This window comes from Homarus americanus, unplaced genomic scaffold, assembly GCF_018991925.1.
Source record: "Homarus americanus isolate GMGI-L3 unplaced genomic scaffold, GMGI_Hamer_2.0 scaffold34360, whole genome shotgun sequence".
Lineage (NCBI taxonomy): Eukaryota > Metazoa > Arthropoda > Malacostraca > Decapoda > Nephropidae > Homarus > Homarus americanus.
Genome location: NW_024739403.1, coordinates 11,701,731 through 11,727,547, shown reverse-complemented (window position 1 = coordinate 11,727,547; position 25,817 = coordinate 11,701,731). Strand labels below are relative to the sequence as shown.

At 42.4% G+C, this 25,817-nt stretch overlaps 1 protein-coding gene across 2 annotated transcripts in view; it reads left to right on the top strand.

Annotated features, from left to right (window-relative positions):
• LOC121874650 (thymidylate kinase-like) overlaps nucleotides 1-24,898 on the top strand; it is a gene marked incomplete at its 5' end in the record, with an annotated part of 39,251 nt that extends 14,353 nt beyond the window's left edge. Inside the window, 3 exon segments of one of the 2 annotated variants that reach the window (XM_042378879.1) lie at nucleotides 7,676-7,778; nucleotides 11,790-11,978; nucleotides 24,576-24,897. In XM_042378879.1, coding sequence (XP_042234813.1) covers nucleotides 7,676-7,778; nucleotides 11,790-11,978; nucleotides 24,576-24,686 — 403 coding nt within the window. In that variant the 3' untranslated portion in view covers nucleotides 24,687-24,897. 2 annotated transcript variants of the gene reach the window in all.
• Nucleotides 24,899-25,817: the final 919 nt, after the last annotated feature.

The following is a 25,817-nucleotide window of genomic DNA, read 5'->3' as shown; positions in this document are numbered from 1 at the left end:
TATATATATGTAATCAATGAATTTGCTAAGACTTTAATTTCTACTTGACTGAAGTTTATTAAAATTTAATAGATGGTAAAGGCAGTGGAAGCGCCTTTGGAAAGAAAATCCTCAACCAGCACAAGAACACTTAAATCTTACTACACAAATGAACTGTCTGGACCTGTGGAAGATGTATGCCAGGACTGATGAATGAGACACACTTAAAATTTAGACACTTTATATCTCCAACACTTGCTAAACAATAATCAAATAATGGTACACCAATATAAACACTCTTAACTTTAAAACTTTAACAGCACTACCTGGGGAATAAAAGTTATACATGACATAGAAATATTAGAAACAGCAACAAAAAATAAATTGAAGTATCAAGAAATGTTGTCACTTCACAACATTTAGAACAGGCCTAAGGCTTTCAAAAAATATCAGTCACTTAGGAAATGGTACTAAAATAAGAAATTAAATAATTAACAAAAGAATAGGGCCTTATGCACTCAACAAAATTATAGCACCAAAAGATGCACAATTTCCTAACCTAACTTAACTACATCACTCTGGAACAAGGTTATACCTGAGATCAGAATTATGAAGAACAATTAGAGGCATTAAAAGAATCAAATCACAGTATCACTCTGGTTCCACTTAATGGCACAAACATTCAAAACAATATTATCAAAATTATTTAGAAACTATTAAACTACACACGCCAAGATAACATCAGTCCGAGGAATGGTGTTAACTACACTGCAGAGGGAGGATGTTCCCAGGTATCTCCTAGAGACCAAGACCTCACGGTCTGTGACCATTAGATTTATCTAGATAGCGCTCCAGGTACTCCCAGTGCGCGCGAAGGGAGGAGCCAATCAGACCTTGTAAAGTTGAGAGAAATTTCAAGCTTCAGAGCAGGTTTCAACTAGCTGCCACATGTGGGGTTGTGCATCGGAGGAAGAACTGATCACCACTGCTGATGCTGGTCCCGTCGTTTAAGTTGTCGGAGCACCTGCTCACTCAAGAGATCCCTTGCTACCCCGGCTTAAACACAGTGACAGGCCTACACTGATCGGGTCCAATGGCTTACAATCGCCACCTCAATCATCAACGGCAGTCAATCTTCCCAGTCAACTCCGTCAACTCAGTAACCTCAAATGGGTTCTGACGAAACCCGAAATGAACTCACTGTTAGCTCTAGTTTACTTTATCACCGCCCATCTAACCCTGGCTTCGAGATCGAATGAGACTTACTTGTTATACCGCAATAGCGCAGCACAGGTGACGAAAACACGGACTATTTCTGATGGACGCCATGAACGTCTTGTCTGTGTGAATACCGACCGCTTCAAGAAGCGTCGTTCCTCCCAAGGCGTAGCTTGGGCTCATGGATATATTTTCCGCCTAACCATAACCTTGGGACACCTGCAACATTATCAGACCGCTAACGATCTATACATCAAATTCAATAATAGTCCCTACTTCATGAATCGCATCATATAATTCGGTAAATTACATTTACATCATAGGCCTAGTTCCGCAGTCTCCACAGCAGGCAGCGCCCTCCCTAGATGACCTTGAACGCCCAGTATCACTATGGCGGCATTTAAATTAGAATATTACATATATATATATATATATATATATATATATATATATATATATATATATATATATATATATATATATATATATATATATATATATATATATATATATATATGTATATATATATATATATATATATATATTATATATTATATATATATTATATATATATATATATACATAGCATATATATATATATATATATATATATATATATATATATATATATATATATATATATATATATATATGCTGATAACCACAAGGAAAGAAGAAAACACGAAGTTCCCAAGTGCTTTCGTGTAATTCACATCTTCGGGGGTGAGTACAGACTAGAGAGAGAAATACAAATCAAGGTGTATATATACAGAGAAGGGTGAGACCAGGTCCACAATGGTCAGGTGTTAGGTAATGACCCTACTAATCTTTAAATAGCACACAACGGTTGGTGGTCAGGTCAGATGGTCAGGTGACCCGGCCTTCTCACCTGGTCACAAATCTTCTTAATTACAATATTGTCCAGCTTGTACATGCCGTTACTCAAATTCATGTTGAATGCTTCGGTATGTTTAATAAGACTAGATTCTATGATGTTCCTACTATCAATTGAATTACATGGTAATATTGAGGAGGCATTATCCCAGTCAACGCAATGCTTGTTATACCTCAAATGAACGAACAGAGCATTGGATTCCTGGCCTGTCCTAACACTGTATTTGTGTTGTTTAATTCTAGTTGCAAGATCTTTACCTGTCTGGGCTAAGTAAAACATATTACATTCCTTGCAAGGAACTTTATAAATGCAACCAATTGTGTGAATTACACGAAAGCGCTTGGGAACTCCGTGTTTTCTTCTTTCCTTGTGGTTATCAGCATATACCTAGATCATGCGCACCTACAGTGATTTACTTGCATATATATACAGTTAACCCTCACTTTACGCGGTCGCGCATTCCGCGTTTCCACGTGCTCACATTACGCGGTACGTGAACCCCATTACGCGGAGAGTGTCCGGCGCGACGCTATTTTTAGATTCGCCCCACCCACCACCCGCCCGCCTGCCTGCCTGTGCTCCTCGCCTCTCCCTCCTCCCTCCGCTTGGGCAAGCGGCGCGGTAAGGTTGCGCAGTGTGTGTCTTTGTTGTGTTATCACTGACGTCATATGACGTATCAGACCTGTGATTGGCCATGCATCACTACCCCCCTCTGCTGCTAGCAGTAATTGGCTTAAAGTATTATGACGTGTCCACCCGGGGGAGGGAGGGAGGGAGGAAAGACGACGCTTGACCTAGCCGCGGCAGTTTCATCCCTCAAGGCCACACCGTGTAAACGCGCATCCATTGTTCCATAAAATGGCTTCCGCCGGACCACCACCCCCAGAGAGAAACCTTTCCTTACCTGGACCCAGCGGCACTAAGCCAAAGAAGACACGACGTTCCTTAAGCTACGAGGTGAAGTATACCATCATCCAAGAGTTGGAGAAAGGAACAAGGCAGGTTGATTTGGTGCGCCAGCATGGTGTGAATGAATCTACGATTCGAACAATAAAGAAGGATGCAGCCAAGATAAAGGAGCACATGAAGATCACAAAGTCTACAGGTGCTTCTATGATCAAGTATTTTCACAACCAGGTGCTTCTCAAGACAGAAAAATTACTTGTGAGGTACTTGGTGCGTCAGGCGCGACGGAACATGGCGGTCGACACTCGCTCTGTTAAGGAGTACGCACGTGAACTGTACTGTACATCGCAGTGGCACGAAAGATGGGAATTACAGAGCCCAAACCCTTTAATGCTTCCTCTGGGTGGTTACAGAGGTTTAAGATCCGGAACAAGATCACCAATATAAACATTGGTGGTGAAGAAGCGAGTGCTGACCGTGCTGCGGCTAGGAAATTTCCTCCGTTTTTATGTGAGATTATGGAGGAAAGACAGTACAGTGACGACCAGGTGTTTAACATGGACGAATCTGGTCTTTTCTGGAAAAAGCTACCTTCCAAGTCCTTCGTTGTAAAGAATGCCAGCAGGATTCGGGGCCGGAAGATGCAGAAGGAACGCATCACCGTCCTGTTTACCACCAATGCCTCTGGTACCTGTAAGCTCAAGTTATCGGTGATCCACACAGCACGCAAGCCGCACGCCTACAAAACCATGGACATAACCAAGCTAAATGTCCATTGGCTGACCGCACGTAAGGCGTGGATGTTCTCTACACTGTCCCTCTCCTGGTTTGATGACTGTTTTGTTCCCGATGCAAAGAAATTCTGTGAGCGACAGAATGTGCCATTCAATATTTTGTTGCTGCTGGACAACGCACCAGGACACTCGCCCCTACTGTTAGATCGTCACCCGAACGTAAAAGTGGTCTTCCTTCCTCCCAACACTACGTCTATATTACAGCCCATGGACCAAAAGTTAATCTGTAATGTAAAAGCTGCATTCTCATCAAAAAAATTCCAGCTCCTGAACGACTACACCAACACCATGGAAGAGTTGCGTAACCTGAGTGACACCACCACCGATAGCAAGAGCGAAGAAGATGAGGATCAACAGTTGGCACAGCAAAAAATACTGTTCAAACAATTCTGGAGAGTATTTAACATCAAGAAAGCTGTGGACTTCTTGGTGGAGTCATGGGATCAGCTGTCTATTGCTACAATTTGTCACGCATGGAGACATGTGTTGCATGGAATACCAGGTGAGAGGAGGAGTCAATCTGTGACTGGTGAGGTTCAGACTGTTGCAGTAGCAGTGGACCTTGCCAGAGAAGCTGCGCAGACTGTTACAGTTCCAGGCTTCTCCGAGACCACCAACGACGACATCCTGGAGGTGATCAGAGATCCTGAAGTGACTGCCGACGAGATGTTGGAAGAAGATCACGTAAGTGAAGAGGAGGAAGAAGGTGCGTCATTCTCCGAAGAAAACAGTTTAAGTCATAGTGATATTAAGGGTGCCATGGAGTGTGCAGAGAAAATGAAGTCCTTCCTTTCCTGCGACAATGACCGCTATGAAGTTTTCCATACCCGGCTGGTGCAGGCTATGGAGCCGTACATCACGGTGTATCACGACAACATAAACACCAGCCGTCAAAAAAGCACAACCGAGTTCTTCGCCCGCAACCCGCCACAGCCAGCCCAAGCCAGTGATAGTGACAGTGAAGATGACTTTGAGGGATTTGTCAGGGAAGCCCTGACAACTGTAAGTGACAGTGATGGTGATTCACCTAGTAATGGTGATTCACCTGAGGGCCAGTAATCTGCCCTCTGCCTCGGAACCAGCCTCCATCCCCGTATGCCGACCCATCTCTTCTACTACCGTAAGTGTTCCACCTAACTTTTAGTTTTTCTAACCTAACCTTTATTTTTCCTATGTTAACCTTTATTTTTCCTAACCTAACCTCTTCTATATTACTTGTTTTTTCATACCATCATAAAGTTAAGATAAAATTTTTACTACAACATAGTTGTGTGTCGTCAAAAAGTGGAGTTTGGGGATCGGCCCGGACTCCATTTCAATTAATCCCATATGTTATGTTATTCACTTTACGCGTTCTCACTTTACGCGGGACCCTCCGGGTTACATTAACCGCGTAAAGTGAGGGTTAACTGTGTATATATATATATATATATATATATATATATATATATATATATATATATATATATATATATATATATATATATATATATATATATATATATATATATACATATATATATATATATATATACAGTGGTCCCTCGGTTAACAAGCACAATCCGTTCCAGCAGGTTGCTCGTTAACCGAAACCATTGTTTCAATGGGTTTTTGGGTAATTGGTTCCAGCTCACCGAAAATTGCCTAAATTCAACAAAAATGGTAGAAAAGTTAACTTACTTTGAGGTGTGTATGTAGAGGGCTCCTGGATCATTATGATGATGTGCATTTGAAGTGGGAGGTGGAGGAGGAGAAGGGAGAAGAGAAGGAAGTGGAGGTGGAGGAGAAGCATTTTACTGCTTCTTGGAAGGTGAGTCACCTTCCATGAAAATGTCAGGAACCTCTGGACTGACAGATTCTCTACCATGAACATCCTCTCTCTTTCTTGAAGTGGAAGGCTGAGGGATAGCATCTTGTTCCCTCTGCCTTTTACTGAAGAAAGTGTCAATTGTGGTCTGTGGGGCATATGTCCTCCTCACCATAAACTTATGTTTAAAGAAGGAGACCACTGAGTCCTCAACATGACACAAAGTTAGTTCAGTTTTTTCCACTTCTGGGTGCTTTGAAGCCAGTTCCCTGAACTTCTCCCAGTAGTAAATCACATCTTTTAACTGTTTAGCTGACATATGGTCATCACTTTCAATTTCCTCCTCACCACTGTCAGCCTCTACCTGTAACATCTCATCCAGTTGCTTCAAGTCATCAGGAGTAAGTTCCTCCTCATGAGACATCACAAGCTCTTCCACATCCTCCTCCTCCACTTCAAGGCCCAATGACTGACCAGTGGACACAATCTCCTGGTCCAACTCTGTTTCTTCCTCAAATCCCTCAAAATCATGGACTACTGATGGCCACAGTGCTTTCCATGAAGAATTGAGGGATCTAGTGGAGACTTCTTGCCATGATGACACAATCAATTTTACAGCCTCCAGGATGTTGAATTGTGTCTTCCAGAAATGTTTCAGTGTTAGTTCAGGATCATTGGAAGTTGCCTGATGACACCTCCTAAACATTTTCTTCATGTACAACTTCTTGAAGTTGCTGATTACATTCTGGTCCATTGGCTGTATGATTGATGTAGTGTTTGGAGGCAAAAACAACACTTTTACAAAGTCAAATTGATACTCTAAATTTCTGGCAAGGTCAGGGTCATGACGAGGAGCATTATCCATGAGGAGAAGAGCCTTTAAAGGGAGTTTATTGGTGGTTAGGTAGCTCTTGACAGAAGGGCAAAACACATCAACAGCCCATTCATTAAAGAGCTGTCTTGTCACCCATGCCTTACGGTTGGACTTCCAATAAACTCCAAGCTTTGTTCTTACCACTTTCTGCTGCTTGAACACCCTGGGGTTTTCAGAGTGGTAGACAAGCATATGCTTCAGTCGGAAATCCCCTGAAGCATTGGCACCAAGCAATAGAGTGAGACGGTCTTTTATGGGTTTATGCCCAGGTAAAGAGGCTTCATCTCTGGTGATGAATGTTCTTTTTCCAGAACAGCCCAGTTTCGTCCACATTGAACACTTGCTGTGGAAGATAATTTTCTTCTTCCATCAGTTTTTTAAATTCATCTAAAAACTTTGCTGCCCCTTCTTTATCAGCACTAGCAGCTTCACCATTCCTAACAACACTGAAAATGTCACTTCTTTTCTAAATTTTTTCGAACCAGCCTTTGCTGCCCCGAAAATCTTTAAATTCTGTGCCTGAAGAACCAGGTTGATCTGCCTTTAAATGTTCGTAAATCTCCCTGGCTCTTTCACAAATGAATTCAGTAGAAACTGAATCACCTTTCATCTGTTTTTCCCTAATCCAGATGATAAGTAACCTCTCAGTTTCTGCGATTAGGGATCTACTTTTAAACACTCTTGTAGATTTGTCTCTCACTTTCACTTCCTTGAATTTGTCTTTCTGTGCAAGAATTGTCGACACAGTTGATGCCGACATGCCATATTCTTTGCATAGCGCATTTGTTCTAATGCCTTGTTCATGTTTTTTTATGATTTCCTGCTTGGTTTGGATTGAAATAGCTTTTCTTGATCTCTTAGGCCCCATGCTGGATTCAAACAATGTCAACACGTGTTTTTCAAAGTTAAACTTGTTGTAAATAAAGAATATTTTCTTTAAAATAACACTGCACTGCGCTATATATTGTCAATATGTAAAATAAATTTCAAAATGACCAATAATTTGCTTGGAAACACAGAAAAAATGCGTTTAGTTGAAGAGAGTCTCAAGCAAGATGTTACCTCCAGGTATATATATTGTACATACACATTACAGATATACAGTATAAACATTGTATATACCTCGTCATCAACCATCCGCATTAATACCCTAGCTTAGTGTCTTTAAAAATTCTGGAAATTAATATCATTGATTCTTACAGGTGGGAATCACTGTCGCAAATAACATCGACGATAGAAGAAGGAATAAATATCATCATCGATCGTTACTCGTTCTCTGGGGTTGCCTATTCTGCCGCCAAGGAGGTGAGGTTCGACGAGAGATGTGCTGTACTTAAGTTATGTTAGATCAGGTTATGGTAGGGTAGGGTGGGTTATGTTAGTGTAATGGGGGGGTTTAGAGGTAGAAAGTATAGACAGAATAATTAGTTGTAGGATGTAAAGAGAGGAAGTTTGGTAGCGTGGCTAGTTAGTTACTTTCACTTATATTATATTCTTAGGGGACATCTCTCAAATGCCAGCTCTCAATACAACTATTTATTAATCCACTCAATAACACAGACACATTAATCGAACTTTATTATATCGAAGTTACTAGCACATTTTGTGGCATGGACACATTACTCCAACATTATATTTACGTTACTAGACACTAGGGAGTGACAGTTTGGCAAAAGTTTTCAAAATCTAATTGCTTGGGTTGGATTATTTGTCTATCGGCCACGCTAATTCCGAATATGTTTGAGTTTTTTACATCATTGCATTAGAAGGTTTGTGGATACTTTTGGGTTTGGCATGAAAAACGCGAAAAAACTGTAAATAATAAAGGGACTGGCAATGTGGCACAACCTGTTAAAATCAAGTTATTGAATTGGATTATTCGACTACTGTGTACACTGGTTCATAATATGCTATTGTTTTACAACTCAATGCGCTACAAATTATGCCGATATTTTTGCTGCAAGTCACCACATACGTATATTTCGAAAACCAGGGCCCAATATTACCAACGGCGTGGATAGATTCCGTGGAATGAATTCAGGACATATTACCAACGGCGTGGATAGATTCCGTGGAATGAATTCAGGACATTCATGGAACATCCGATCACTGCACAGTCTTCCCTCTTTTCCATGGCGAATCTCTTGTGGTTCTTCTCACCTACACCAGTCACTATCTTGTTCTCATTGATCCTCTCATCTACCATGAGACCTCTGACCTTGAATCCCCTGAACTTTTCTTTTTTCTGTTCTCGTGACCTCTTCCTGACTCTCTCCACTTTCTTCCAGTTAGTCACTTTAGACTTGTCCCCTTCAGTTATGATGTTGTCTGCAGCTCTGATGGTGTTTGCGATGTGAGCCACTGCATCATTGGATACCTTGAACCTGTCAGCAGTTTCTCCGATCCTGTCCTCGGCTTCTTTCTCCCTTTTCCTTTTCTCTGATCTTGCTCTCCTGTCGACCATAGCCTTGAACTCATTGTCATTGACATCCTTATAATCACTATCTTCTTCCTGAGCACTGTCATCCACTGCCGACACTTTACACGACATCCTCTCCATCTCCTCCTTACTCTTTGACCTCATCTTCTCAGTTTTCCTCTCTTCCTCAGCCCTTTTCTTTGCCCTCTTCGCTTCCTTCTCCCTCTCTTCTTTCAGCTTGGCAGTCACAATTTTGTCAACGCCATCAATGCAGCCCTCCCTTCCCGGTTTCCTCTGGGCTGCCAGGAAGCTTTTCTCTCGTTCGTGCACTTTGCTGTCGTCTGCCACATCAAACAACTTCTCAGCTATATCCTCGAACCTCATCTTCAGCTTCCCGTTCTTCGTTTTCTTCCTTTTCTGTTTCTGTCCATTTCCCTTCATCATCATCGTCTCCCTCCGCATCCTCCACAGGTCGTGGACTCTCATTTTCACCCTGATTTCAGAGATAGTGGGGACAGTGGCCTTCCTATACACATCCAGTACCTTCTCAGTCACCTTGTTGGTGGCATCCATATAATCAAAAGCATTTGTTCTTCTCCTTAACCTCTCGTTTTCTGCTTCATAAGCCAGGGCACTTCCAACTTCCTTGTTCAGAGGCAACTTGTTAGATGGCAGAGGCATCCGAACCCCGAACACCTTATCGTTACCCTGGCGCAGCTGAGTGTTGCTAATCTTAGGACGACCCATCTTGGTGGCGGCCCTTTGAACTAACTGCAAAACAACACAGAAAAAACAACTTTCAGCACTTCAATATCACCACCTATTGAACAATATTTTATTCAAAAGTACGGACTGAGATTTTGTCCTTAACTGTCCAAGTCAAGCTACTTGGGCTGAATTCGTTGATCAGTCCTGGGACGAATATTACCAACGGCGTGAATAGATTCCGTGGAATAAATTCAGGGCATTCCCGTCCAGGGAGCCTCAACAAACTCTGTAAATATTGCCATTGGCCTGCCATTGGCACATATACGGAGTTTGGTAATGTTCCATGAGCGGGAATGTCCTGAATTCATTCCACGGAATCTATCCACGCCGTTGGTAATATTGGGCCCTGGTTTTCGAAATATACGTATGTGGTGACTTGCAGCAAAAATATCGGCATAATTTGTAGCGCATTGAGTTGTAAAACAATAGCATATTATGAACCAGTGTACACAGTAGTCGAATAATCCAATTCAATAACTTGATTTTAACAGGTTGTGCCACATTGCCAGTCCCTTTATTATTTACAGTTTTTTCGCGTTTTTCATGCCAAACCCAAAAGTATCCACAAACCTTCTAATGCAATGATGTAAAAAACTCAAACATATTCGGAATTAGCGTGGTCGATAGACAAATAATCCAACCCAAGCAATTAGATTTTGAAAACTTTTGCCAAACTGTCACTCCCTACTAGATACTGACTCTCGGACACAAACAAGAAATTAATACACTTCCCACCGTAAGTAACTCACCCTATGGATAGCTCTGAGAAAGACTCATGTGACCTGAGGGAGGCCCAGCTGGTGCTTCTGGACTGTCTCCTATGGGAGACTCTGCTTAGCTGGTGACACGGGAGGTCGGGTGTGACTCTGTCGATAGTGATGTGACAGAGAAGTCTGGAGCAATGGGTGAATGAACACCAAGAATGAGACGAAAATGAGCCCCGTGGATGGGACTGCAGGCCATTTATATGGAGGAGAACCAGCCAGCAAATGACCTCTATCAGGGTGTGGTTGTAGGTCAAGTAACCCGCTAACTCAAGTAATTAGTGGCCGGGGTCAGGTCCCTTGGGTCCTGACCCAGGGTGTGTCAACTTGGTATATGTGTTACCACGTGGGGCCATACTTAATGTTATATGTGTTGTAATTCTCTGGGCCGTAAGCTGTGGTCTGATAAACAATCATTACATTAGGTTAGGTTGAGTTAGGTTAAGGTAGGTTGGAATAATGTTTGGTTAGGTTAAGTGTTAGGCAGGGTAGGCTGAGATAGTGTTCGGTTAGGTTGTCATAGCTGTTTTTATATCATGCACAATTGTTTTAAATTAGTTTTGGAACTCTTAAGTGGCAGGGTTGATGTACTGTAAACACTTGTTCTTCTGGACTCACTTTAATATTGAAGATTCTGTATACATTATACACATTATTTAGTTTGAGAGAGAATGTATTGTGAATTCTCTCGAGGGGAAAGGGTTTAAGTACACTTATATGGGAACACTTAAGTTATGTGTTCTCCCCTTAACTAATGATAAGAATCTGATCTCTCTCCTGTGTCTATGACATGAGAGTTATGGGGAGCGGGCGAGGTGTTGGGGTTTGGTTGGCCTCGCCTGCCCTCTGAGAATGTGGGAGAGGAAACACGTCTGATAAACTGTTGGATGAGCTTGACCTTGCCCGCCCTCTGAAGAAACTACAACCTCAGCCATGTATAATTTCAACAACTGATGGTTGGTTGAATAACTTAATGAATAATTTGGGATCATACATTTAGGTATCATACATTTGGGTGAATTTTTATATAATGTAAAGGTGCTATTACAAGGTTGAGGAAGTGTTAAGTTAGGTTGAGTTAGTGTTAGGGTAGGTCAGGCTAGTGTTAGGTTAAGTTAGGCTAGTGTTAGGCTAGGTTGCATTAGGTTAGGTTAAGGTACGCTACTTTAGGGTAGGTTGAGTTAGTGCTAGGTTATGTTAGGTTAGGTAAGATCAGGTTAATACTAGTTTACTTTAATAGGTAATATTATTGTTAGATCAGGTTAGCCTTGAAGTGTTTAATAAATAATCGTTGAAAATAATTTAATCATTACTAAAAAAAAAAATCATCCACGACACAAAGGATTGCATTTCCGTCTCTCTCAGGGAATGGCCTTAGACTGGTGCAAGAAGAGTGATGTTGGATTACCCAAACCTGACCTAGTGCTATTCTTTAACCTTACCCCTGAAGTGGCACGAACGAGGGGGCACTGGGGTGAGGAACGCTATGAGAAGGAAGGTATCCAAAAGGTTGTCCGGGAAAATTACAACGAGCTTATGGACAGTTCTTGGAAGGTATATAAGAGTTGTGTTGTAACGGCGGCTGTTTCTCTCTACTCATACTCTGCATTATCTTTTACTCTTACTTCTCTTGTCTTAGTTCTTTAATTCAATGGTTCTTTCTACTTACTTCAATGGTTACTGCATAACCTTAGTTCTTTTTTGGTAGCATGACGAGGGTCTAAGGCACATGGGTATTGTAATTCTGATATCAAGTCACTTTGACGGAAATAACGGTGAAATACTGTGGGGAAAATGAATACTCCTAAAATACTCTAAAAACAGGTTTATTAATATGAAATCAAAGGGAAAAAGAGATATTATCAACCTATAACTTCAAGGTGTAACTCCTCGCTTATTGCAGACTCAGTATTTTCTTATTGCATACAACCTTACTGGTGTTATTACATTACATAGCAGGACCAGTTCCTTGGTCCTGCTCACAATACATAGTTAGGTGACAACTCCTTGGCTCCTCTCAACTGCCAATCCCAGTGGGTACTTACTTCACCCACATCTTCTAGTGGTACATTTCAATACAGTTACCAGGCTTTATTCATAGACCCAAGTGGACAACTTTACTTCTCACACATTACGAGGTACTTTCCATTACATCCAGTTATAAGACAACCTTACTGAAGATACTTCAGAGTGTTGGTATTGCATAGGAGATGCACTCTCACACAATACGTTAATACTGATACCAACAAATACATGGGTCCACTACCCAACATAAAGTAATTATTAACAAACACATACAACCACACTGTGGGCCATAACTCCAAGGCATGTCCCAGGGTATACCACTGGCGCCTCTAACAACTGACGACTGCTGTTGTGGTCGGTTACATTCCAACACGAGGCGGGTCTGGGGCCCTCGGCCCACGAGGTGGACCTGCCGTTACAATCATGTCGAATCAACGACATCGTCAATATATTGCTCCCTGCTGGGAATCTACTGGCTCCGGGGCTATCGGTGAATGTCAAATAAGCCTAGCCTGGATCTGTAGACAAACGAAGTTGATGTGAGGAGAGAGGGAGGCGACGTCAAGGGACTGGGAAGCATGATGACAACACAAACAAATCCTTCATCTCACAACGTCAGACGACATTTACTACTTTACATTACTTCTCACACTAGGTGAATGACAATTCCACTGTTAAAGCATGAACACTGATAATACACTACAATGACTGAATCAAACTGAATGGCTTGGGAACACTGCTACACACCTGTAGACAAACAAAGTTGACATGAGGAGAGAGGAAGGCTCTCTGTCCTCCTCGCACTGGTTATATACCCCCGAGTTGCCAGTGATCGCTACTCGCGCAATGACAGAAATTACATACAAGCCAACTGTTACACATGCAAGGATGACCCTCAGTTGACAAAGGTCGGGCGAATTACTAAAGTTGATTTACATAAACTAATTCAAGATTGAGCTTGCTAGGAGAAGTGGAATAAATACATTGACAACTGTGTTCGAAGGTGGGACTTACTGGGAGGGATCATGACTGTAAACATTGAATGGGAAAAACGCCCTTCTTCTAGGGGATAGCTAACCCACTCATGTTTTGCGTTCGTGGAGTATAATAAGAATCAGTAATTAAACCAGACTAGCAGTCAACGTGACTATGACAGTGTTCCTAGGGGGTAAGGGGGCTAATCGTCAGGTGATCCGACGTCAAATGTAGCATTAAATCCGTTTTTGTTAATTCTTATAAATTTTCAAAAGTAAATATGATAATTATCTAAAATTTTCCTTAACAAATTAGCTTGATATAATTTGGGCTTCTTAGAGGAAGGGGACGAGAACGGTCCAACAAAATATATGGCTACCCGAAAAAATGGCTCTGTAATGATGGTTAAGGGTTTAAGTGGAACAGGACGGACTCTACCCTTGGCGGACATACGCTGGCACTGATCACAACTCCTACAAAAGGCTCTAATATCCGCTCCCATACCTGGCCAGTAAAACTCATCAGCAACCTTCATTTAAGTCTTCCTACAAGAACAGTGTCCTGCTAGAGAGCTCTCGTGAGCTACAATGAGAATGTTGCTACGACAATCAGCAGGGACAACCAGTATAAACCGACCTACTTTGGCTGGTTGCTTGGATGACACACAAGGCCTATGTAACAGACTATTAATACAAACAAACATGTAAACAGACCCATCTCTAGTCTGATCCTCCTCCCCTTAAGTCACCTTCTCCGTCACCAGCGTCAGAGTGGTACACGAGGCTTGAAGCTTGGCGAACACCTTGGGCGTCACAGTCAGTGGCTGAAATTTCGGCAGAACCTGGGGATGCAGTCGTTTACCTTCGCCAACCGTGTCTCCACAGCTTGGACCTTTGCTGGAGGTGAGGTGGCGTGTGAGGGTGGCAAGGCGACGTGGTTTGGTGGCGAAGAGACTGGTGGCGAGGAGACCTGTGCTGGTGGCGAGGAGAGTTTTAAAGGTTCCGGGCCGTTAGGGTCACGAACTCTGGGAACATTACTAATGAGAACACTAGCGAATTTAATGGGCGTTATTACCATATTAAACCAACCAATGAAATAGGGGCAACGTACGTAGCACCTAACAACAGGGAACTGGTCAACACAACCTAAGTAATCGGCGACACTAACCTTTGAGCAGCTGGAGACGTCAGCCTCAGGCAGGGCTTCCTCAGAGACAATAATACACAAGCAACCGGTGTCCCTGATGATAGTAGATGCCCAAGACCCATTTATTGTTCCGCTGACACAATAACGGGGACAGCTCCTGTCTTCCAAACAGAATCCGACCTTGTAGCTGGGCTGATGAATGTCGGTAGATTTGAAGGCTCGGGGATTTCTTCTCTGCAGTTGTCGAACTGCACGACCGGTGAACTACTCTCTACTCCTGTGAATGGTTCCTCGGAGGATGGAGGCTTCGTGTTCTTCACTGGAGGAGTGGGAGACTTGGGGTAGGCGTTGCGAGTGGACGCCCAGTTGTCAGCAAGTTCTACAGCTTCTCCTAGCATCACTGGCCTATGTTCCTTGATGAATATTCTCAAGTCTGGCGGTAGAGAAGACAAACACTGATCCAATATCATGAACTTAGTGAGACACAAAGGTTTCCTCAACCTCTGACGCCTCTAGCCATTGTTGAAACAAACGACCCAGGTGGATTGAAAATTGCTGGTATGTTTCCCCTGCTCTAATCTTTGTTCTGCGGAAATCAACACGATAACCATCAGAAGTCTTGTTAAACCCTCGCAAGAGAGCTTACTTCAACAAAGAGTAATCTCTAGTGATGTCGGCAGACAAGGACATATAAATCTGTATCGGTTTCCCACTCAGTAGGCTTCCCAATCTTACAGCATAGCTATCTTTGTCAACACCAAGCAGCTCAGCTACCCGTTCAAACCTAACAAGGTAGGAGGCTGTCTTCTCCTTCACAATAAACAGACACACTAGGTTTTACAACATTATCTTGTATCGGCCCAGAGTATTCTGGTCTATTTTGAGCATTAATCCTAGCTAGTTCTATGTCCTTTTCTGCCTGCAACTTAGCTAATTCGAACTCTCTCTTGCTGTTGCGTTCCTCTCTCTCTCTCTCGCTGTTGCGTTCCTCTCTCTTGCTCTCTCTCTCGGCAGTCTGTTGGGTGATCATGTACCGACCAACCTCCGCAACTGTCAGACCCAGGGCCACCGCTTGACCTTTCAAATTCTCAAAACTAGACATAATGATACAAAAGGCCAAAAGCCAAAGTGACAAATTAATAACTTACCCCACAACTAGCCAAAAGTAACTACTTAGTGGCTCAATCAAACCATTAAAGGATTCGATCCTGCTGGAGGAAACCTTGTTTCGCACCCAGTCCAGTTAAATCACCTCGGGGAAAAGAACAGCACCAGGTGAATCAACAACAAAATGCGATGGCCGTATCCACAGTGCACCCCAACCAACACTAATTGACTTCCCTAGCACAAGGGAGAGCAACAAAATTAGCACAACAGAAGGAAGGGATAAGCACCAAACAACACTTACTTCCGGGCCTCAGATATCAAGCGGCGCGCACATAGCGACATACAACAAACACCGGTAACGAATGTTAATCCTCAGAAACCAAGGTTAGAGACAATCCTGGCAAGGTCGCCACTTGTAAAGGCCTGGACTTGGTGAAATAAATCCCTTGCCAGCCTAATCAGGATCTTATAAAAGGAAAGTCAAGAACCATGGGTTTCCAAGGATAACAAACAACCGTTAGAGATTGACATCTCTTTACTACGAAAATAATCACGATAATTGACACCACTCACACAAATATCAAATAAACAATTACGTGAGTCAAATAATGTACAGATATTTCCTACGGCGGCAGACCGGTGGAATGTTCCGTTAACACGGTGGTCCGCTCTCAAGGGGAAGGTCCAGGGCAGCTTCCTCACTTGGCGTTGGTGGGCGATGTCTTGCTACACAGGAGAGACGCCAGGGCACGTTCGGTGGATAGGGCGTGGAGGAAGTGGCGATGACATGGCAGGTGCGGTAGTAGCTGGAGTAGGTGTCCGGAGATTGACAGCCGAATAGTGAAGGACTGGGGAATCAGCCCACGAGCCTCAAGAGGCTCAGAGGAGCACACAACCAGAATTGTAATCGAACAGCGGGGGATGTGCAGCTGTGGTGCTGGCTGGGTAGTTTCTGATGTGTGACCTTCTCACCTCCGTCTACCCCCAGTGGGGGCCGCAAACGAGCAGCGGATAACCATGCGGCTCGTTACAGCCCTTACATTTGGTGCTTAAAGGTGTCGGTGGAGTGATCACTTCCTTTGTGTAGGGTGTATTTGAGAATTCAGCTTGTGACTGGTTAGGTGACTATTGGTGTTCAAGATTCTCTTCCTGTGACAGGTGTTACTATTTTGCTGGCTCATGATATTACAGGATCCAGCCTGATGCCAGATCCTGTGGTATCTTCGACTCCTACAGTGGAAAATAATGCTGGTTTAATTGAAGAAGCATACCCAGATTTATTTCCTTTATGTGCAGTCACAAGGATCCAGACTCTTTGGAATAAGGTACAGACCGTTCCTTCACTTGACCATGAGCTTTGTACTGCTGATAGTAGTGCACTTGGCAATGATGTAAATGATTTAGGTATTGAGAATCTGTTTGCCAGTCAGAATTATTCTTTTGATAGTGACATTGGTGGGAGAGATGTGAATGAAGCTAAAGATTCAGTTAACATTCATTCTACCAAATCTGAAGCTGATCCCTCTTCTGGTGACAACCTTACCATTCAGAAAGTACCTGTCACTAGGGATAACTGATAGATGATCAGCAGAGTGACCCCTAATTAGCTGAACTATGTAGGAAGGCTGTGGTTATGGAAGAAGCGGCTCGCTTGCCTGTTTGTTACCTCATGGATTCAGGGTTACTTATGAGGAAGTTCTGGTCTGTATTTGATCCTGCTGACGAGTGGAATGTTGTGCATCAGGTTGTGATTCTCAGATGTCACAGGGGAGAAATCTTGAAGTAAGCACACGACTTTTTTGGAAGAACATTTAGGAGTTAGGAAAACATACTAGAAGATTTTGTCGCATTTTTACTTGCCTGGAATGAAAGGTGGTGTTGCCAGATACTGTAGAACTTGCCATGATTGTCAGATGGCTGGTAAACCGTAATAGGTCAAAAAACCTGCTCCCCCTAAAACCCATTCCTGTGGTAGATGAGCCATTCAGTAGGGTTATAATTGATTGTGTAGGTCTTCTCCCAAAAAATCGATGTGGCCACCAATATTTGTTAACAATCATGTTTTTTTTACGGGGATTAGCCCACCCGGGCACAGGTCACTAACCCATATTGGGGGGGGGCAAAAATATAACAATAATAATAACAATAGTAATAATAATAATATCTATAAATAAATACAAAAACAAAAAAATAAATACAAAAACAACAAAATAAATCAAGATTGAGAAATGATATACTGTACATTATGTATGTTGTGTTGTCCAAGTAAGAGAAACAATTGAGACTGCAATTGTGTGTAAATGAGGCAAAAATTCAGATCAGCAACCTCGGACTTGGTCACAATTTTCGTGATGCCATATGGCAGCAGGGTCTACCATTAAATAACACATTATGCTTCCAATATCTTCCCAGGCGGTAGTACCTCCCTGATTGGTAGCTGTTTACTACCTACTACCACCAGGTACTTAGAGGTTATACCACTGCGAAACATCAAAGCAAAGAGTGTGGTAAAGGCTCTGACTAACTTCTTCACTTAATATGGCATTCCTAAAGTTGTACAGTCTGATCAGGGTACTAACTTCACTCCTTTCCTTTTCCAGCAGATGATGAATGAGTATTAAGCAATACTTATCTTCTGCGTACCACCTTCAAACCCAAGGTGCCCTTGAGAGGTTCAACCAGACTTTTAAATCTATGCTTAGGAAATATTGTATGGAGTCTGATAAGGGTTGGGATGAAGGAGTGACACTTATGCTGTTTGCCATAAGAGAGAGTTTCCAAGATTCCTTAGGATTCAGTCCCTTTGAAATGATTTTTGGTCATGCTGTAAGAGGTCCTATGACTGTGTTGAAGGAAAGTTGGATAAGTAATCAGATAAAAATCCCTTTGTCAGTGTATGTAGAGACGTTTAAAGAGAAACTGAAGAGAGTAGGTGAGATTGCTCGTGAAAATCTGTCGGACTTTCAGGGGAAAATGAAAAAGCGATATGATGAGCATTGTCAAGCTTGGGAATTTAAGCCAGGAGATAGGGTTTTAGCACTCATATCCCTGTATAGAGATCACCTTCAAGCTAAATATGAGGGTCCATTCACTGTAATTAAGTAAATGACCTCAACTATGTTATAGCGACTCCAGGCAAGAAAAAATTAGAGAGACTGACTCATATCTACAGGTTGAAACTGTATTTTGGTAGGAGTGAAGTGGTTTGTTCGGTTACAGGAGGAGAGGAGGAGGTCCCAAACACTGATTTCCAAGTGGATGTCCCATAAAAATCTTTAATTCCAGTATATTTTGTGGCCCTACCTCTAAAGTATTACATCTTTCACAACAACAGTCCCAGGATGTGGGGCAGCTGATGCAGGAGTTCAAGCTACTCTTCGACGATGTGCCACGACCTGGTACTTCTGCTTGGCACATCTCCCATCAAGCAAGCACCCTACCGAATGAGCCCTGATAAGCGGGAGAAGCTGAAGCAGGAGGTGGAGTATCTGCTGGAACATGTCTAGTTGAGAGGAGCAGTAGTGCAGCTGGTGCCTAAACCCAACAGAAGTGTCTACATGTGTACTGACTACAGAAAGGTCAACCTTGTGACATGTGCTGATTCATATCCATTGCCCTGCATCGACGACATCATCGATAGTGTGGGTCAGGCATCATTTGTCACCAAGCTGGATCTTCTTAAAGGCTACTACCAAATCAAACTCTTGTAAGAAGCAAAGCAGATTTCAGCTTTTGTCACTGCGGTGGGGCTGTGGCAATACAAAGTTATGCCCTTCGGCCTCAAAGGAGCACCAGCAATATTTCAGCGAGCGAATCATATAATGACATCAGGACTGCTGGGAGTGTACTTTAAGACTAAAACAGAAGTTGAATTTGAATTGTCCTGTTACAACCTAAGAGGCCAAGGTCATAACAATATTACTACTTTTTTTTTTTTAAATGGCTTCCAGCCTACCCCAATAGCCATACCTTCGCCACCATTTCATTACCTTAATATTAATATCCTAATACATAAGTAGCTATCCTAGCTGTGTTGAGTTAGTTGAGCCGCAGATCTATGCGACATCCAGTGACTGTAGCCTCATATTCAATATCTGCAACTGTTGTCGGCTTTGGGGTCGATGCTCTCGTTCCTCTGAGGCAGAGCAAAGCCGACCGAAGGAGAGAGAAGGACAGTCGACATCTCATCCAGGCTGTAACATAACTTCTGGGCTGCTGCTTCTGTTCGGATATCACTTCCGCGAGTCTGGCGTAGAAGCATCTTGCACTTGGTCCCATCCCACCAGAGGTTGTGTGAACACTAGAGGAGTGAAGCTGCCTTGATCAACGTTCTGAATTCTCTCCCTGTATGCCCTTATCTTGTCGTTCTCGTTCCTCCTGTGTGCAGCATCGAAAGCTAAGGTACGGTGACATGTGGCCATGGGATAAAAAATCCTGATGTCGAAGAAGGTTCGCTGTCCCTGCGTCCAGAATCCTCGCGCACTGACGTCAACACGGGCTTCGTTGGATGTGTTTGAAGTCCTATGTTGGAAAATTTCACCGTCCAATGGAAGGAGGGTCGGTTCTACCCTGACATCACGGCAGATTTCGTTCAACATATTTGCTGTGAGATTCCATACTTCGTCATGTCTCATGCATATGAAGTCCCCTTTCTTGCACACCATGGCGTGATCGACGTCATATGGAGAGCCACACACGCATTGAGAGGTTAAACCTTCTACTGGCATACCATACCTTAGAGCATTGGCATCTGTAAATTCTTGTTTATTGAGACTGAAACCATTTGCTCTTATTAGTAACGTAGGTAACCAGTTCGAGGCAACCACCTCCTATGCTTTAGCTACTATTTTTTTCAAGTTCTCTGGTACTTGCAGCAACAGTTGCTGCAACTTATCACTTTAGCTGTGCTGTCGTTCTGTCGTAATGGACCTTCGAATCTTGTTTACTTCACTGGTATCCACCTCCCCTGTTGCGTTCTGAGCTATTATATAGTCCGTAAGGGCTGCTGTGAGCTTAACTGAGTTTTATGTTCGGTGGCAGCAATCTCCTCTGGATTGGTCAGTCCCATTCCTCCCAGTCTCGGTGGTAGTGCAAGGAGTGATCTTTCTGCTGGGGTTAAGTGAAGGTGTTTCTCTAATTTGGGAATGAAATTGACGCTGATAGCTTCTTCCAGAGGGTGGAGGAGGGGTCCGATATCAGGGATAGTGCGCATCAGGTAGTTCCAGCGATGCTTGACTCCATGGGTCAATTCCGCAAAAGCTGCATGTGGCTCTGTGTTAGCAATCTCGGACAGAGCTTGGATTTCCCTAACCCACTCATTCACCTTTCCCGTTACGTACTCAGTCTTGAAGTCCGTCGTTCCGATTACTGCGCCTAGGTGTCTTTGGCCATCTTTTGTTATTTTGACCTCACTTCCACCGAACACCTCCATTGCCCGTTCATAATGTTCTGGCTTCACAATGAGGAAGGACTTGCTGGCGTTTGGGTGGTACCCTATTTGTGGGCCTCGTGATGTTACCATGTCCCACCACTTTTTGATGTCCTCCACTTTTCCTGCTCCTGTAAGGTCATCAGCGTACGCCAGTTGCTTGACCTCAGTTGTTTCGAATCTTAATGTGTGTTGGAGCACGGATTGGCCTATTGCATACATTGCCATTGCAACAGGGTCCCCCTGCGTATGATGGTATCAACTCTTAGGGCCTTGTTCTTTACTATATAAAGGTCTGATGGATTCCTATAGGAGTTTTCAAATACATTGCAAAGCTTGGACACTTGATCTTGATGTTGTGCAGTGCGGCCTTGCGGTTAAGTATGTTGAATGCGTTTGAAGCGTTCACCAGGAGAACGGCTTCACAATCGCGCTGCTCAAATATCACTCTCATGGCGTGAATGGCAGCTTCCCTTCCAGCCTGGTGGCCAGCACAAACTTGCAGGTTCCCTGCTGCTGCCCTGACATCCTTTACCACCTCCATTATGCATTTTCCAATGATCCGCCTCAGCACTTCCCCCACCCCTATAGGCCTACGTCCTGGATTCTTATCCAGGGGAATGAGGCGGCAGGCCGTCAGAGCATGGAGGTGTTGGCAGCACGAGGATGCCAGCTTTCTTACAAGGATGGCAATGGCCGTGCAGAGATCACTTGCTATGGGGCCAAACTTGTTAGTGCTGAGGATGACTCTCCAACTGTTTGCATCCAGACCTGAAGGGCCGGCACTTCCCTGAGTCTTCAATGCCATTTTCCATACCATCCCTCCTGTTATTTTCTCGAACAGGACAGCATTTGGTGGGATATAGTCACCCTGGAACCTGATGCCTTCATCTTCGCTTGCAGGGGGATGTTTCTCTTTCAATAGTTTTAATGTCTCTCTGTTTATTGGCATCACCCCACCGGAGGATTCCTCTGTGAGAGATCTTACCGCGAGAGACACTTTTCCCACACGCATTTTGTTTCCAAATTTTCTTGCCACGTCATCGGTGTTTTGCTTTCCGTCACCCGCAATTTTTAGTCTCCTGCAGTGTTCTTGCTTCACATAGGAGATCATCTAGGGCTCCAGTCTGCCACATTGTCAATCTTCTCTTCGTTGCTGCCACATTTTCTTTGTGCTTAGCCTTTGTGTGTGTCCTCTGACAAAATAGATGTGGTATTATTGCCAGTATTTGAAGAGCTAGGGGGGTGAGGAAGCGGTCCTGAGTGTAATCAGTCATGAAGCGAGTCATCTCCCGAATCATTTCTTTGGTGGCCTCACACTTGGGTGGTTCAAATAATTTAGCGGGCGACCACTTGACAATTTCTAAGTAGGTTTCTTTGACCCATATGTCTGCATTTTCCATCGACATGCCATTCCACTGAGGTGGCTGTCTCTCATTCTCCTCGTGGACACCTGCTACTAAGGGAGCAGCATTTGTTAGTACTACATTTTCGGATTGAGTAGACTCACTGCTATCATTTCGGATATCATCGGGTAGTTGGGTCCCGGCGATATCCACTGTGGCCACCTGTGTCGGCTCCCTGCGACGTGGGTTCCGACACTGGTCTCGCTTCTTGCAATCCACACATGGTCGGTTGTTTCTCGCACAAACACAATTTGTGCAGTTTTGGTTCGGGTTAGCACAGACGCAGCAATGATTGTTGCCAGGCATAGTGAACAGCACCTTGCGCGACAGTTACGTCCGCCTCCGATCATCTGAGTTAGTCCCAGGCACAAGATAATACTGGTTCTTATGAGGGAAGGGCGGAGAGGTGACAGGCTGGACTGCTGTGTCCAGGTAGTAGGGGCATATGTGCGCGCGTGGGTGGGTGTGTAGGCTACCCCCCCTAATAGCGACCATCCATACATCAGAATGATACACTATGGACAAGAGTTTGTCACACCAAGCACGTGTTTATATATCCTTGGCACAGATAACCACTATTTATATGGTCTCACTGGTGTAATATCAGTTATATATACTCACTTGGTTCGTCGAGACCCTACATTAAGTGTCCGTTACTATGGTGGGGGAGGGGGGCGATCGCATGGGCAGCACTCTCGGCCCCATAGGGGCGAAAGTCTCGGGACCACCCCTGTCAACGTAGGCCTAACGACACTGACCTTGGCGCCGAGCCTCCTCATTATCCCACCACCGACCCAGCACAGGTCACCACTCACTTGGTGAACGCCGGTGAACACAAGGAATATTTTCAATTTATGCCGTAAGGGATGAGAAGAAACCTTGGGTGGCAATGCTTAGGGTGACATCCGATATTCACGGACACATTGTCAAATTCCCGCTCCCACACAGCGAGTATGTCCCCGCCAATAACACTTTAGATCAGGGAGGACGTTCCACCACACCCACGCCGCGCATAATAATTATTCATAGTAAATAAAATTTTTAATGAAAATACTGTACACCAAAATAAAATGATAATGATAACAATAATAATAATAATAATAATAATAAAATATAATAATAAGATTAATAATAATAATAATAACAATAATACTGTAATAATATAATGATAATAATAATAATAAAGAAATACTGTACAAGAATGAAAAAAAGATCAAAAGTGAGAAACACGACTTACACCTATGAATTATTATTAATATTATTATTATTATTATTTTATTATATTTTCGCTCCCCCGATGTGGGTCAGTGATCTATGCCCGGGTGGGCTAAAAAAAAAAAAAAAAACCCTAACCATTTTGAAAACCGAAAAATTCCGAAATTCGAAATGCCTCTGGCTCCAAGGATTTCGGATAAGGGATTGTCAACCTGTACTATTATTATTCATAATATTATTATTAATAATACAGGTATTATTATTATTAATAATAATAATATTATTAATACTATTATTATTGTTCATAATATTATTATTATTATTATTATTATTATTATTATTATTATTATTATTATTATTATTATTATTATTATTATTAATATTATTAATATTATTAATAATATTATTGATATTAATATTAATATTAATATTAATATTAATATTAATATTTATATTTATATTATTTTTAATATTAATATTAATATTATTTTTAATATTAATATTAATATTTATATTTATATTATTTTTAATATTAATATTAATATTATTTTTAATATTAATATTAATATTATTAATAATGATAATATTATTATTAATAATATTATCATTATTAAAATTATTAATATTAATATTATTATTATTATTAATATTATTATTATTATTATTATTAATAATATTAATTTAATATTATTAATATTGTTATTAATATTATTATTATCGTCCATTCGTTAAAATGAAAAAAATGATTCACTTCAATTTTGATATACTGTACTATGTTAACATAAAATTAACATAAATTTTCTTCCTTAAAAAACAAAACAACAATCAACAAGTTTCTTTTGTTTTCAGGTCATCGATGCCGACAAGACAATTAATGACTTACAAGAGGAACTGAAAACCGAAGTCATTAAGACAATAGACATCGCTAAAGAAGAGAAGTTGAAGACGTTGTGGACTTAGAGAAGATATCTAGTGATTGTGACTATCTGTTTGTGTGTGTCTGTCTCTCTCTCTCATAATCGTTCCTTCTTGTTTTATAGGACAACCTTTACATGTGTGTAATAATAATAATAATTAACGGTTTATTGAAAGAGCTTGGCAGCCAGAAGGCTGAAAATATACAGTTACATATTTGGGGAATGGGTTTCGAATTACAAATAATATACAAATAACATAAGTGATACAAATAAGATATATAATAACTAGATGGGGAAAAGCTCAAACTACAGTGCATTTCAACATAGTGACACTGCAAGTAGTAGTATTTACTGGGAGTGAATACACTGGTTTATTACAAGTTATTGATAATTTTTACAATGGTTGGGACTGGGCTGTTCTTATAGCGATCAGTTCGTGCACGTATGGGCTGGATGCGGTTGTGGTGTTGAACAGCAATTCTCGGGCTAGGGATCTCAGGTGGTAGTAGGAGCCGGTGTCGAGGATGGTGTAGAAGCTTCTTACCAAATTTGCAGATGAGGTCGTGGTGATGGTCAGTGAGAGTCGAAAGGGTCAGTGTGTTGAGCGCTTCTTGATATGTGGAGTAGGAAGGGGAGAGAATAATCCTGCATGCCCTCTTTTGCACTTTTTCTAAGTGTTTACGTTGTGTGGCATTTAGGGAGGAAGACCAGGTAGGGGAGGCATAGGTGAGCTTGGGAAGCATGAATGTTGTGTAAACACTGAGGAGCTCGAGTGCAGGAACTCCGAGGGACTTGAGTCGGCGGAGGAGGTGGCGACGGAAACTGGAGGATTTGACAACTTCACTGACGTGTGGTTTCCAATTTAGTTTGTTGTCTATGGTGACGCCGAGGAGCTTCGTGGATTCTACAACCTGGAGTGTGTTCGGACCTAAAGTAATGGAAGGAGGTGGGACAATGTCGGAGGAGAGGTTGATGTGCATAACCATGGTCTTGGTATGGTTGATGGTGACATGGTTGTTGGTGGCCCAGTTTTGGAGACTGTTCAATAAATCCTGAAGGGCGGTATAGTCGGGAGCAGAATTGTTGACGCTGATCCCAATGGTGGAGTCGTCGACATATTTCCAGCGAGCAGGGGTTTCTCTTAGGGCATCATTGATGAGCATAAGGAAGCAGA